The following is a 15,081-nucleotide window of genomic DNA, read 5'->3' as shown; positions in this document are numbered from 1 at the left end:
TGTCCCCACCGTGTTCTGGTGTTCCACTGATGACCTGCTCTCACTTACAAGCTGTGGAACTTGAGCAAGGGCTGGCCTTGCTGGGCCATGGTTCCCCATCTGTAAATTTGGGGGTCTTCACACCTACCTCATGGGGGGATCCAGTGCAAAGCACAAGGAAGCCTCTTCCTGTGCCTCGCTACCTCCTGCCCTGGTTTCAGGGGTGCCTCCTTTCTGGCTCTGCTGGTGGGAGCTCAGGAGTCCAGTTCAACTTGCCAGCTGGCCTCCAGAGGGGCCATGGAGGGGTGTAGCCTCCCGTGGGGCCCAGGGGGCCTGTGGGGCTCTGGCCTGGGGCCTGTGCCTGCCATGCGGGATCTTCTCAGCCCATCGGCTGGCCCTCCCTGGCCCCTCCTGGAGCCTGGTTAATGAAGGCTGCTCCTTCCAGGGCCTCAGGAGGGCCCCCACGGGCCTGCCCTCAGTGGTGTCTCAGAGAAAAGGAGAGAACCCCAGGACAGTGCTGGGAAGGCCGGGAGCGGGTTTAATCAGGAAGCCCTTCACGTGTGATTCAGGCAGCCAGGCCTCCTGAACTTGTGAAGAGCCTCCCGCCAGCCCTCCCTGCTCTGTGCTTCACATGCCTGCCCATCCTGCTGTAAAGAACGTGGGGGGTGCTGCCTGGAAAAATTCTTAGTGTCTTTGGGCAAGTGGCTCTTTGCAAGGCTGCATGAAGTCAGTGACAGTGAGAATAGAAGTGGGTAGGGTGAGCAGTGGGGGCAGTTGTCATTCAAGTAGGGGAGACAGCAGCCTGGGCTTTCTGTCCAAGGGCCTGGGATCAGTGAAGAAGCCCACATAGGCTGCTGGGTTCACATTTTCTAAAAGGTGGGACAATGGAATCTGGTTGGGGAGGAGGCCACCTGCTTCCTGCTATCCAAGTATTTCTGAGGAAGGGTGCTAACAGTGATGGAGGACCTACTATGGGTTTACATGCACCTATTTAATCCTTACAGTCAGTACTACTCTTATCCACATTTTATTGAGGAAACTGAGGCTGAGAAAGGTTAAGCACTGGCCAGAGGTCACACAGCTTGAAGAGGCAGGATCAGAAGTCAAACCCAGCTCTGCCTGCTGCCTCTGAACTTTCAAGGCCGGGATGCTCACACTACCTGCTCTTCTGCCTCTAGAAGCAGCTTGAGAGCTGAACTGGAATTGGTCCAGAGGCCAACTGTGGCAAAACCAGGGGTTAACTAACTGCCAGTGCATCCTTGCTCCCAGCCTGCCACATACCCCCTTACTGCAGTCACCCCGCAGTGGGGACCAGTTCGTTGTCTCTCTGGCAGCCCCGCAGGACACGTGGAACACTTGGGAGTGCCTAGTGCCCCAGTGAGCCCCAGAGGAAATGAGGCCAGGGGGAAATGTCTCCTGGCTCCCTCTCCCCCATGCTGGGAGCTGTGGGCTCCTTCAGCGGAGCGGTTGCTATGCAGCCTTGTTTATTCAAGGAGAGCCTGGCAGAGACCAGCAGCGTGCCAGCAGCAGGGCCAGCGGCTGCCCCCAGCACCTGCCCAGACAGGAGGCCTGCAGCCTGCGGCTGGCCAGGAGTGGGGGCCACCACGACCTTGCCTTCCTGGGCTCATGGGCAGCATTGTCTGTGGGGAGACCAGGGAACCTGGATTCCTTCGGTGACGGGGGTTGACTACTGGACGGAGGTAAGAGGTGCCCACCAAACCATTTGTTGGGGGAGAGGCATGCGGGGGTTGGTCAGGATGTCTGAAGTCCTTGGAGGGGCATCAAGGACCTGACCTGGAGCAAGGACAAAGGGCACTGTGAAATGGAGGTTGTGCGACATTGGGGAGGCTGTGCCTCTCTCTGGGCCTCCCTCCGTGGGCTCTGGGGGAGGTTGGCCTGCTGCTCTCAGCACTGTGAGCCAAGGAAGGAGCAGCTGCCCTGGGCTCTCCCCTCCCCGGCCAGGGCACGGCCTCTGTCAGAGCTTTCTGTCTGGGTGAGCTCTGCCGCAGGGGCATGCACCCAGCCAAGGCGCAGGGAGATGGGCAAGCCTGGGAAGTCTGTGCTCTGGGCACTAGGGCGCCCAGGGAAGTGCAGGCCTTGGAGGGGCTCCTGCGGTTGGGGATCTGGCTTCTCTTCCTGGCTGTGTGGACTTAGGCTCTGTTCATCCTGAGTCTTGGTTTTCTCACCTGTAAAGTGGGGTTAAATAATGCCTCCCTTGGGGCTTCTTGTGAGGAGTGGAGACAGTGAGGACAGCCACCGGCATGTTTGGCTCTGTGCTAAATAGAAGTCACTTTGCTGATGCCATTGCTATGATTATGGAGATGATCCTACTCTTTTCCAGAGCGGATTTCAGGCTTCTAAAACAAGGGTTTTGTGAATCCTGTCTCCAGGAAGAAAGCCTTTGTGGGATGGGGACCTTGAAGGGCTGGTGTTTCGTCCAGAGTGCTGGGAGGGGTGGGTGGGCCGGGCTCTGTGTCGCCTCACTGAACTGGGGAGCTGGTGTGCCCAGGCCCGGGTGGGGTGTGCAGCGGCGCGTCATCAGGCTGGCCCTGAGCCGGGCCAGCCCTGCATGCTCCACACGCCCTGGAGGGACAGGGCCCTGCAACCTTCCCAAGCCCAGGCTGGCTGACTCTGTTTCAGCCTGTGGAGCCTTGGCCTCGCAGATTTGAAGAAAGTGCAAGCAGGTCACCAGAGAGTCAGGTTGAGCTCTGCAGAGCCTGTCTCTGAAGGTCTCCCATTGCCCCAGGGACACCTCAGACGTACCAGACTCTGCTCACCAGCATGGATACCTGGAAATTTATTATTTATTTTATGCTTACTGTTTGCAGACAAAAGAATGTATAAAACTCACAAACAGTTTATAAAGAAGAGTTATAAAGTAAATGTCTATGTAGCCGCCACTACCCAGGTCAAGAAAAAGGCACCTGGCAGTAGACCCGAGACCCCCACTCCTCGGGTCCTTCCTCATCACAGCCTCCTCCCTGCCCCCCAGGGTTAATCACACTCCTTATTTTTTCCTTGCTTTTCAAGAAAGTGTTACCATCTATGTATGCATTTCTAAACACCCTGTTTAATTTTGTCTTTCTTTATATAAATAGAATCACACTCTATGGAGCCTTCTGTGTCTGGTTTCTTTCACTAAGCATTCCGCTGTGGAGTCATCCATGGGACTGAGTAGAGCGGGAGTTTGTTCATTTCCATTGCTGTGGAATATTCCATGGCACAAATACAGCAGCATTTATTTCTTCATTTCCTATTGAGCACTGGGGTCATTTCCAAATTTTGGCTGTTATCAGTAGAGCTGCTATGAACATTCTTGTACTTTCTTGGTTCACACGTGCAAGGTTTTCTCTAGGGTGGGTACCTACGAGCAGAATTGCACATCTTTGACTTTATTAGATAAAACAAGACTGCTTTCCCAAGTGGTCAAGCCCATTTACCCCTCACACAGTCCCTGGTGTGCTGCATCTCATCAATACTTGGTATCGGCTACAATCTTATTTTTTGCCAATCTTTGCAGACTGGTGATAGCATCTCATTGTGACTTTAATTTGCCTATCTCTGGTTCTCAAGATGTTGAAGTACCTGTTCTGACCTTTCTTCCTTGCTTCTTTCCTTCTTTTTGGGTGTCCCCCCACCGTCTCCTCCCTCTCTGCCCTCTCTTTGTACTCAGTTTCCTGACCTCCATTTTTCTCTCTGCCTTCCCCACCCCTCTGTTCCCTCCACTGCCCACCATTCACCTTTGTAGGGGACCAATTACTTATCAAAGTTATTTCTCTGTCATTGATCTTTGAGCAGCAGACGTGGCTCCTGAGCAGTTGTCCGGAGGTCTGAGACCTCCACTTTGTCTCTGCCTCAGAACCTCTGGATCTTGGCCCAACTCACATCCCTTCCTGGGCCTTGGATTTCCCTTCAATAAGATGAGGACAGAAAAAAGAAATGGCCCTCCACAGAAGCCATTTTACTTTCCCAGGAAGAACCTGGCTCATGCCCTGGAGATGGACATGAAAGAGTCTGGGTTTTGGACATGGGGCGTCAGCTTTCTCCTGGGGCCAATGGGAACAGGACTGAGCTGGTGTCTGAGGTCTGCTGAGCTTCCTTCAGGGGCATCTTTGCCGAGACTCCTTTCCTGGAGTGTGACAGACACTTAGATGCCTTTGCTGAGACTGATTGGAAAGGATGTTTTATTTCTTCCTAGTCCTCTTGTCCTTTCATACCTGTGAATGAGTGTTCAGATGGCAGTTTGAAGACAGGAGCTCCAGCTGCTGGGCAGGGGTCCCTGAACAGCTAAGCCATGTAGAAAGCATTCCTGGGCAATAGACCAGGTAGTTTTTGTTCAAGGTTCCAGGATAGACCACGGCGAAGCTCTGTAATCCTGCCTTAATGGCGGAAATCTCAGGGCGAGTAGAAGCCTTCCAAGCTGTGGCTGGCAGCTGTGTTATTTCAGGCAGGATTTGACAAATGGCAGCCAGCCCCACCAAGAATCTTAGCCCTCAGGAACGCGCTGTCATGGCTCTGAGCGTACACTGCCACGCGGAGGGGACCGCTTGGGGGAGGCCTTGCTGGGAAGTTGCCGAAGGAAGCTTCCCTCCAGCTCTGCCGAGGGTCTTGCCAGCTGGTGGCCAGTGTGATGCCTGTAGTGGTGGGGGGCCTGGTATGGTAAAAGCTTCTTTTGATGGCCTGGGTGAGTCATGCAGCCTCTCCAGGCCCCGGATTATCTCCTCACTTACCAGCTAAGACACTAGCTGATCTCTGAGGTCCCTTGCGGCTTGAAATTTAGTGAGAGCAGAGCAGATTAAGGCACTTCCTGTCCCCACAATGTGAAACTTCATTAAATTATTAGCATCTGTTCTGATCGCTTACTTACATTTGCATCAACATGATACAGAAAAGTGGGGGAAGACTCAGAAGATTTTGAATTTTGTAAATCTATGGATACATCACGTAACCTTTGTCCCTAGGGCCACCACCTGCTCATACAGTGCCTTTGTGTGAGTTAGAAAAAGACGCCTTTTTCTCCAGGCACTTCACTTCTACTGATTAGAGAAGGGCTGTGTCAATTACTAATCAGTAGCATCTGAAGTGCGGATGGTGTCCCCTTAATTAATGATGCCCTTGTGCAGTGCCCAAGCTCGAGAGACAAACAGGGCAGCCCCGCTTGTCACCTACCGTCGCTGTTTTTCAAGCACAGCTTAAATAAAGCTTTTCCTCAGCCATAGGCTTTCCCATGTCTTCTAACCAGTGATTCTCATATCAGAATTCCTGGGGAGGGGCAGGGGGCTGTTTCCAGTGTCATAGCCCTGGACTCTGTGCGGCTCTCCTCTTGCTCTCTCTGTCCCCCGACACCCTCCCTCCCCGGCCGCCCCACACCTAACGCTCATGCTGAGCTCTTACAGGTGGAAGGCCGCATTCCTCAGCTGCCTTGGGCACAAAGACGGTCATGAAGCTCTGCTTTGGGCTCTTGCCCCTGAGACCACCCTGTCCCGGGAGGTAAGATGCAGGAGCTAACTGCCTCCTGAACGGAGGAAGGGCTCTATCGGAGCAGTTCCTGGCAGGGGGTACTCAGGCCGTGTCCTGGGGACTGCCTCCTGCCTCCCGCTCACTCCAGAAAACCACCCGATGGGAGGACGTCCTGCCCCACCAGGGGGCACCTCCATTCTGCACCCAGCCTCGCCAGGCCTCTGTATTTTCTTGCCCCAAGAACTTTCAGGAAGGACATTTTCCTTCTTCTTGAACATCTGAACACATGCAGTGAAATAGTAAACAATAATATTAATAATCACTGTTTATTGAGTACTTGCCAGGGGCCAGACACAGTATTGCTTTTCATATCATACTGAATACTCTCAGTAACCTTGTGAGATAGATATTATTATTTCCATTTTGCAGTTAAACAGAGGCTCAGAGACGTTTAGCTGCGTGAAGTCACACAGCTAGCAGGCTGTGGAATTTAATCCAGCCTACTGCCTAAGCACACACTCTGAAATGTTCTACTTCCCTCAAGAGCAGAGAGCATCAGCCTAATGCTTCCACTTAGTAACTCTGTGGCCTTGATCTAGTTACCTAACCTCTCTGAGCCTCAATCATTCTATCTATAAAGTGAGGACAACAATGTCTGCTTTGTTGCTCTATGTCGCAGCAAAGTGGCACCTCACATGGCAGCCCCTAGCCTGGGGCCTGGCACGTAGCAAGGAGTGAGAAATGTTAGTTTCCTTCACTTAGTTTCTTCTTAACAAGACTTCCTGAAAGGCTGTGCTTCAGCGGGTTCTTCATTCCCTCAGGCTAGTTATTGGGTTATTACTATGTGCTGGGCACTGTCTTGGCACTTTGTCTGTGTTTCTTTAAGTTTCCGCGGGCCTGTAGCTGCCCTGTGCTGCCTTCTGTCGGGGGACAGTGGGGTTCCTGGAGGACTGACCCCACCGATCGCATCACAGCAGAGCAGATGGCATCTGCAACACGGGCTGTGGCTCGAGTGGGCTCAGGGGCAGGGACAGCAGCAGGCGTGGTGGTGGGGCCGTCTCCTCCATGCACTGCCTTCCTGCTGGCCCCTGTGCAGTCACAGCCGAGCCAGGAGCCCGAGCTGGGGCCCCGGGATGCCTCCCACAGAGGGGCTGGTGGGTGTGGGTGTCAGTCTCCCCGTGTTGGGAAAGGTGGCTCTCGGGACTGCCAGCTCCAGGAGTGGCCGAGTCTTCAGAAAATGAGAGTCCCTGTGGATGTCAGCCCAGACCCAGATTGACAAAGATGGAGGCTTATGGCTTGGTGGGGGTCGGGGTGGGAAAAGGAAGAGAACTGTGTTTTTCTGGGGTCAGCACACACCATGTTCCAGAACTTCGCTGCTCTCCTGAGTCCTGCTCCCATGCTCAGTGCTACCTCCTGTGTCATGGACACTCCCTCCAACATGGCCTTTCCCACTTTCCAGCCACTCCCCTGGGTCCCCTCCCTTCGTGCCCGAGGCCTGGTGCCCTCCTGCAGCCTGGGAGAGCCCCCGAACTGTCCCTTCCCGCCAGCTCCCAGATCCTGCTCCCTCAGTTCCCCTGCTTCAGCCAGGCCCTTCTCCTCCTATGAAAATGCTCTAGTAATTCCTGTGCTCAAACCACACAGAGAACCACAAACACAAACATCATCCGCCCTCACTCCTGCCCAGCTCCCACCCGATTCTCGCCTCCCTTCCTCTCCAGAATTTCCAAAGTCCTCACTGTCTCCACTTCCGGACGCTCCCTGCGCTCCTCAACAGCAGCTTGTGCTCCTCCAGGTCCCCACGCACTCGGAAACTGCTTTCCCCAGCCTTCTGGCTGATTCCTTAATGCAGCGGGCCTTCCCCAGCTCTTACCCACCTGACCTCTTTGCTGAGCTGACTCTTCTGCTCACTGCCCACTCTCGGGGCTTTCCTGGCACCACTCTCAGCCTCCCGGACTGCCTGGCTCTGGGCTTTCTCTCTCAGGCCAGGTCTTCTCACTGATGCCATCTGCTCCGTGGCTTCAATCACTGTCATTTCCTGGGGTTTTCCAGGCCTGTAGCTCTAGCCCAGACAACCCACTCTAAAGCCTCAGACCAGCAGCTTTCTGAATATCTTCACCTGGATGTCCTGGAGAAGCCACAGACCCACGTGGCCACACCAGGACTCAGTTTCTCTCCCAGACGCACCTCCTCCTGTGTCACCATCTCAGCGGCCAGTGGCACCCTGCCCTCCAGCCCCCACGTCCACACCTTGCACTCAGCTTAGACTTCCTGTATCTAGTCAGCTTCCAAGTCCTGTTGACTTGCTGCCTAAATTATTTCTCTGATCTGCCCCTACTTCCCATTCGAACCACCACCGCCCCAAGCCAGACTCTTACTCTTCTCTTCCAGGATTATTTCCACAGCCTCCCACCCTGCCCTCCACCTGCAGTGGCTGTGAACTTGGTTAATTGCAAGGATACTAATGCCGCTGGGTGTTGATCACTTGCTAGGGGCCCGGTTCAGTACTGAGTGATGACACACTATTGAAGGTAGATGGTTAATATCTCTTTGGCAGTTAAAGGACCTGGGCTCAGAGAAGTTTGGAGCAAGGTGGACACAGAGCAGGGCGCTGGCTCCCTGTGGGCTGTGCAAAGAGCAGGGGTGTTTGGGATTTTGCCCTTGGAGCCCACACTCTTTCCTGGGCCAGTCCTAGCTTTTGTTTGTTTACCACTTGAAACCTGAGTCCCTTCTTATCACCTTTCTTCATTCCTGTGGTGTTGGTCACCATGGAACCTGTGTGGCCATAGCTTTAGTGGACAGAGTGGACAATGGTCAGTCATAGGCCACTGCATTCCCTGAGCTGGGAAACTGAGGCTGAGGGTGCAGGAGCCAGAGCATCAGGGGTGAGGATGGAATCCGGGTCCCCAGGACCCTCTGGCTGCTGGCCCTTTAGGCCAGGGGCTGGCTGTTCTAACAGGGGACACCCACACCTTGGTGCTCAGAGCAGGGCCAGGTACAAACAGGGGATCAGGGAATTGGGCCTCGGGGGTCAGGTGCTAAGTACTGTCCATGCTAAACTGCAAAACTTCATCCACATTTGGGCTGGAATTTCTGACTCTGGTTTTTTGGGTTGGACATGGCTCTTTAAATTCCCACCACGTCCTGGGCCTATGTGGTTTTCCTTGGGGGAGGTGCCACTCATTGCTCTCACATCAGATATTAAGGCATGGTTTATTGTTTGCAGCTGTGACCACCTCCGGTTGGGCAGAGCCTAGAAGATCCTGCCCTGGGTGCCTGAGGGGGTCAAAGGCGTAGACACAGGTAGGGGCAGGCCTAAAAGGGGCTCTGCCTGCTGGCTGGCTTGGCGAGCTTGATGTGCACTTAGGTTTCCCTTCTGTGCTGCTCAGGGCCTGGAGCACAGGGGATATCTTGGCCTTTTGCTGTTCTGCCTGCTGAGGAGGTTGTGGTGAGCGGGCCGAGGGCAGTCTTGTTCAGAAGGCCCTTGGCAGTAAAGGTGGCCCCTGGTTAGGCTGTCTGTGCTCTCAGGCAGCTCCAAATCTTCTCTTTAGCCTCCTAGAGCGTGATCAGTTTGGGGAAACTGAGGCAGCGGTAATCACTTCGACGTCTAAGGTAAGGAACAGGGCTGTGATCTTATTGTAAAGCGAATCCCAACTACAGCCTGGTGGTTCTCACTCCTGTTTGAGCATCAAAATCATTCAGAAGTTAAGAAAAATAAACCAGACTGATCCCGATGGCTTGCTCCCTAGAAGACTCTGTCAGGAGGGGCCAGAGGTGGGGCCATGGTATCCGTCATTTTAATTAGTTCCCACTGATTCTGACCTGTCGCTGAGAATAAGGGCTATGGCTAAATACTGCTTTTCTGCACCTAATTTTCATACAAGCCTACGCTCAGGTTAGAGATGGGTGGCATGAGTCTGCGGGGCCTGCCGCTCTCACTGTCCCCAAGGACTCCAGTCTGTTTGCCTGATTTAGCCCTGGAAGGTCTGCCTGTGCCTGGGACATTCCTGCTGACCTTTCCCGGAAGCAGCCTCCTTGCCAACGTCTTGAGTCTCTTTCCCAGCTCACTAGGGTGAGGGGTGGAGGTAGGGACCTGGCGAGTAGCATCTTCCAGCACCTGGCTTGGGAAAAGTGCTGTGTCTCAGGGACATTCCTGGCTTCTTGTCACCACCATGTGGTCCGATCCTTATCCCAGGAGTCATCAGACTGGGAGTTGCCTTCTACCCTGGTTGTGAGGGAAATTTTCCTCCGACAGAGACCCGGAGTGCCTTGAGGTGGTGAGCAGTGAGACGAGGCAAGGGCTGGGCTGGAACCTCTGTTTGGGCCACAAGTGTTGCTAGGAGCTGCTCTGCCTTCTGGGGCCTGGGTGGGGATGGTGGCGGCTGGCTTCCAGGTGGAAGGCAGGTTTTCTAGTTCCTGATAGAGAGGAAGTCGGCACTGCATCCTGCCCTGTCCCCAGATGGTATCTCGAGGGAGCTACTCTCAAGTAGAAATTGGGAGATATGGCCTTTACCTCTAATTTTATCAACGATCAGCTTCCTATCTGTCAGGGTGAAATGGGTCACCATTATCTCAGCAAAGAGTTTATAAAACTGTGTGAAGTTGCAGAGCCTGAGGTGAGACCCCTGTTATATGGAAAGAGAATGAAGTTAGGGCCAGAGCAAGAGCTAGTGCCTGACCCAGGGGTTTAGGGGAGGCCGGGAAGGGGTGGGGAGTGGTCCAACGGTCAGCCCCAGGACAATGAAGTGACCCTCTGAGGGGGCCTGAGGTTTGGCTTGGTCAGTGACGTGAGAATGAGGGCCAAGAACCTCGTGCAGATAGAGACTGGCCCATCCTGAGAGGAAGCGAGAGCTGGTTTCTGGGGGGACCCCGCTGGTGCCTGAGTGATGGGCAGGGCCACCAAGTGCAGCCTTCACCATGAGCTTCCAGGGCAGCTAGCAGAGTAACGGATGTTTGAAGAAAATAGAAACCGGTGCAGAAACAAAATGTCAGATGTCCCCTTGACAAATTCCATTGTCCCGAGACCCTAAGGTGTTCATGTCACAGTGAAGCCAGGTGTGTCAGTTTTACTGACACTTCTCACAATGAACTTTGCCCTCAGTCAGGCAGCCTGGGCACTTAGGAGGTTTGATGCAACCAAGAGAGTCTACATGTCAGACAAAAGGTGTCCTTTGGTCCTGTGGCAGATTTTTTCACTGTGAGAATGCTTTGGCTCCTGATGGGCTGCCTGTGAGACAGTTTAGAAAGTGCTTGCTCCTTGTACTGGCTTCTCTCTGGCCCCCCGCACCACAGGTCCCTGGATGTTACAGGTCAGAGCCCTCTGGACCCCCGAGGACTGTACTCACAGCCCAGGAAGTAGCTGCTGCCGCTTGACAACCTCCCAGGCACCTTCTCCTCCCGGGGGCATGGGCACCCGTGACGCTGTCCCTCCAGGTAAGTGGCACCAGGAGGCCACGGAGCGGGTGGTGGTGGCGGATCTTCCTCTCATCTGCCAGGGAGATGTGGCCAGGCAGGCGGCTCTGCTTGTCTATCTCAGCCCAGCTCTGCAGGCTGACATTGGCCTTTCCTGCTCAGCTTGCTGTTTGGGGGCTCTCTGGGGGCCCAGGGAGAGTTCTAGAAGTGCTTGGAGTGTTCTAGGTACTTGGCCTGAGCTTTGTCTGCCCTCTCTGTGTTGGTGGGCTGGCTGAGGGGCTGACCCGCTTTGTGGTCAGAGTCTGAGGATAAGCAGAGGACGTGGGGCCAGGACCTCACGGGCTGGGTGTCTCCATGTCCGCAGCTGACAGGAGGCGGGGAACAGTGTGAGGAGATGGAGTTCCTGGCCTGGCACTGCCTCTGGGACCCTGCTGTGTGAGCCTCGGTTTCCTCTGAAGAGGGAGGGAATCAGCAGGTCCCGCCCCCGAGGGAATGGGTGCTGATGAGGTGGAGAGTAGCTTTTCCCTGGAGGTGGAGTAGGGGCCCGGAGGCCACCTGGGAGGGATGCCAAGGACCCAGACTGCGGGGCAGTTCGGGCACCAGGTCAGTGTGCTAGGGGCAGAACACCCTGGGGCTCTGGTAGGTTAGTGGGGAAACAACTGTGTGATTTAGTGCTACATCAGATCCTGCCTGACATTAGATTCTTGCAGGGAAGTGGGAGGTGCTGAAAGCTTAGGAAGAATCTAGAAATCTAGAAACAGAATGAAGCTGTGATCGTGTGAGCCCCTGGTCCTGTCTGACTCCTTTGTTCTACTGGTCTCAGAGGTTAACTTATTTCTTCCAGACACACAGGTGACAAAAACAGGATGGGAACCTAGACTTCTGACTCGGGTTAGGTCCTGCCACCCTGGGGGTGGGTGTGCTGGGTCCCAACCTTGGTGGGGCTTCTCCAGGTGGGTTAGGGCCCCGTGGGCAGTCCTCAGGTGTGTCTGGGAGGCGCTGGGCCCCGAAGGTGTAGGACAATTCAGCTCCCAAACATTTAAGTGCCAACTGGGCCGAGATGAATCATGCTGTGCCTGTCCCAGCAGGCAGTGGGGCCAGGTGGGCGAGGAGAGGAGAGTGTGAGATGGAGGTGTGCCTGGCTGCTGTGGGGCACAGGGGAGAGGCAGGGCTGCTTGAAGAAATGGGTCACCCCACTTTTCCTGACTGCCAGCGCAGGTCCCCACTTGGCCCCACACCAGACTTGAGGTCCTTCTGAGGACCCAGGCAGCCCTGTCCCTGGCTGTGTCATCGGGACCGGGAGGGGCTGAGTCCTTAGTAAGTGTTTGCGGTGGGAATCAGTGGTGCCCTGTGCAGAGCTGGGGAGTTTAGGAGAGAGGATGGAGGATCAGGGTGGGGTGCCGAGGAGGCACCCAGGACTCCCAGGGGAGGGTCACTGAGCAGGTGATGGGGTGCTCTGTCTGCCATGGTGGTGTGTGTGTGTGTGTGTGTGTGTGTTCAGGCCAAAGCCACAGGTGAGGGGTTCCCACATGCAGTAACAGTTCAAGGCTTGGCAGTGAGGGGTGGTCCACATGCAGTGGACGGAGGTGGGGAGGGGGAGGGGAGCCCAGGAAGGAGGCCAGGAGGTGTGGCCGAGGCTTTGGAGCAAAGCCCGGAGGGAGGAGAGGGCAGGCAGCTGTGAGGAGGGGGAGCAGCCAGCCCCGAAGGCTGGGAAGAGAGGTTCATGGACTTCGGCCAGATCGTGGCCCTGGCTGGCTGGGCTTGGGGTGGCAGACCCCCGTCTGGGGCCTGGGCTTGGGGCTGCGGGGGCTGCCTGAGGGGCAGTGTGTTCCCAGTCCTGGTATCCATGGACTCTCGGGTGGCATGTCCCTGTGCTCGTGTCCCCAGCTAAGGTTCTGGCTCCAGTGGCTGTGTACTGTGGGAGCGTCCCTCGGAGCAGGGCCGGGCCCTGCACACTCCCGAGTGGAAGCAGCAACGCCAGCCTGCAGACTTACAGAGAAGGTGAGATCGGAGGTCCTGGCCTGATGACCTGGTCGCACCAAATGGCCTTTGAGTGCCCCGGGTGGTCTCTCTGGAGAGTTCGGGCAGAGAATGGGGGGTTCCACTTGGCAGCTGCCCAGTCAGGTCCAGTGGCTACAGAGCAGAGCTTGGCGTCATCCTGCAGGGAGGACATGAGTGTGTTTGGATTCCTGACTGTCCTCAAGCTACTGGCAGATGTTACCTATACGGCGGCTCCTGCTGAAACACCCTTTGGTTTTAGGTGTGTCCTTTCAATTCTGTGCCTCAGGGGTTGTGAGTGCACTGAGGGGACCCACAGGGATAGGGAGCTGAGGATCTCAGCATACGCCCAGCTCTCTTAAGAAAAGTCCCATGGGCCCTGGGAAGAAAGGGTCTGCTGCCCCCCGCCTGGGGGTCTGGACGGCTCTCAGCATCCAGGGAGGTGGTGGGGAATGGGCCCCAGAGAGAGAGCTGCTGGAGCAGTGATTTCCAGGACACCCAGCTTCTCCGCCACTTTCTGCTCTAGCTTCTAGCTGCAGACCATCTTCTCTGTGGAGTCCCTGTTGCAGTATTTTGGACGGAGAGTCAGATTGTTGTGGCTATTTGCCCTCTTTCAGGCCAGTCCCCTTACAGGTCTATGGCTAAGTCTGAGTTCAGCTTTCCCTGGGTCTGGTGCGAGCCCCAGCTTGGTATCTGTGCCCTCTTCCGTGGGCCTCTTGGCTTATGTCAGGGCACTCCAAGGAGAGCTGCACGTGCGGCAGAGATTCTGAAAGCTGGTTAGTTTGCATTTCTCCCCCCCCACCTCCCCGGGCTCCTTCCTGGCCTCCTTCAAGGCCAGGTTTGCAACCACCACTTCATGAGGGACTTCCGGATGCTCCTCCTCTACGTGCACATTTTGTTGATATGTAGGAACATATCTTATTTCTGTAAGAGACTGAAAGTCCCTTAGTGATAAAGACTGACTCACACATCTCTGTATCTCCACTGCTTGGACAGTGCTTGGCACATTCTATATGCTCATTGGACGTTCACTGCATGAGTAATTGGATAAACTGGTGTCTGTACGGGCACATGATTTGCTCTGAATCAACTGAACTTTTCAGTCTGCGTGTGGCCTGTCAGGTGCTCAGTGATACTAGATGCATTGGTTGGACCCTGAAGATGGGTTGATGGTGGCCCTGGGCCTTCCCTGGGTATTTAAGGCCTCTTGTCATGCTGTGTTAGTGCCACGTATTGATCCCCCTTTTCTTCCCCCGAGTTGTTCATGTCACAGGTCTTGTTTAGGTTAGGCACTACCTAGATACTGTTGAGTGAACAAGTTGACCCAAGGAGTGACTTGGAATTCACTGTTCCAGGGATGCAGCCCAAGAGTTAGCTGGGGCCGGGTGCCACCCGGGGCACTGTGTGCCAAGCCACTCTGACCTCTGTCTCCTTTAGCCTCTCTCCAGCCAGAGCCGAGCATCCTGCTGGAGAAGCCATCCCCGCTGTTGGGTGGACATGGGGACCCTGGCAACCTCAAGCTGGGCACTCCCCTGAAGGGCTGGCAGGCCAGGAATGGCCACCCCAGGATCCCGGGGGCCCTGTCTCTGCGGCCCCACCCTCTGGGGCCCCTCCCCTCGCTGGAGTCCGAGGCCAACAGCGTGGCCCGGGACACCACCCAGATCAAGGACAAGCTCAAGAAAAGGAGGCTCTCGGATGGCTTGGCAGTGTCTTTGCGAGGTGAGCCCTGGGCCTCGCCACCCACCCTGAGGTCTGTGACCCTGGCCACCTCGGCGGTGAGCACCAGCAGGGGTTAGCTGGCAGCTGGTGCTCTTCCGGGCTGGTCAGGGGTTCCCCGCCAAGCATCCTCTCTGTAGCCCCAACCTCTTTTCCTGCTTGGGCCTCTGCAGTGGCCTCCCAACTGACTGTCCCATTTCCACCCTTGCTTCCTTCTAGTCTTGGCTCCAGAGGGGTCCTTTTAAATTACAAATCTGATCATATTCTTCCTTCCACTCCCACCAACTGTGCATAAACTACCCAGTGATTTTTGGATGCACTGAGTAATCTTCTAAACATTCACAGGCACCCAGGACCCTCTGCTCTCACTCATGGGTGTCATGCTCTCCCCAGTCTCTGCTCGCCAGCCACAGTGACCTTCCCGTTTGGGAGCACAGTGCTCTCTCCCGCCTCAGGCTTTGGGACCGGCTGCTCCCCACCTCCCTCCGTGCCTCACCCGGCTGAGCCCCACTCACCTTC

General features: G+C 55.4%; 1 protein-coding gene across 10 annotated transcripts in view; it reads left to right on the top strand.

Annotated features, from left to right (window-relative positions):
• Positions 1-15,081, top strand: part of TOGARAM2 (TOG array regulator of axonemal microtubules 2) — a 66,122-nt gene that overhangs the window by 7,737 nt on the left and 43,304 nt on the right. Inside the window, exons 1-4 of one of the 10 annotated variants that reach the window (XM_057497305.1) lie at positions 1,413-1,686; positions 10,751-10,869; positions 12,736-12,849; positions 14,284-14,565. In XM_057497305.1, coding sequence (XP_057353288.1) covers positions 10,842-10,869; positions 12,736-12,849; positions 14,284-14,565 — 424 coding nt within the window. In that variant the 5' untranslated portion in view covers positions 1,413-1,686; positions 10,751-10,841. Of the gene's footprint in view, positions 1-1,412; positions 1,687-9,088; positions 10,870-10,938; positions 12,363-12,735; positions 12,850-14,283; positions 14,566-15,081 lie in introns of those variants that run through there. The other 9 variants (XM_036903594.2, XR_008995895.1, XR_008995894.1 and 6 more) reach the window with 9 other exon arrangements.

This window comes from Manis pentadactyla, chromosome 2 (genome assembly GCF_030020395.1).
Source record: "Manis pentadactyla isolate mManPen7 chromosome 2, mManPen7.hap1, whole genome shotgun sequence".
Classification (NCBI taxonomy): domain Eukaryota; kingdom Metazoa; phylum Chordata; class Mammalia; order Pholidota; family Manidae; genus Manis; species Manis pentadactyla.
The sequence above is the reverse complement of the archived record's forward strand: the minus strand, read 5'-3'. Positions and strand labels throughout refer to the sequence as shown.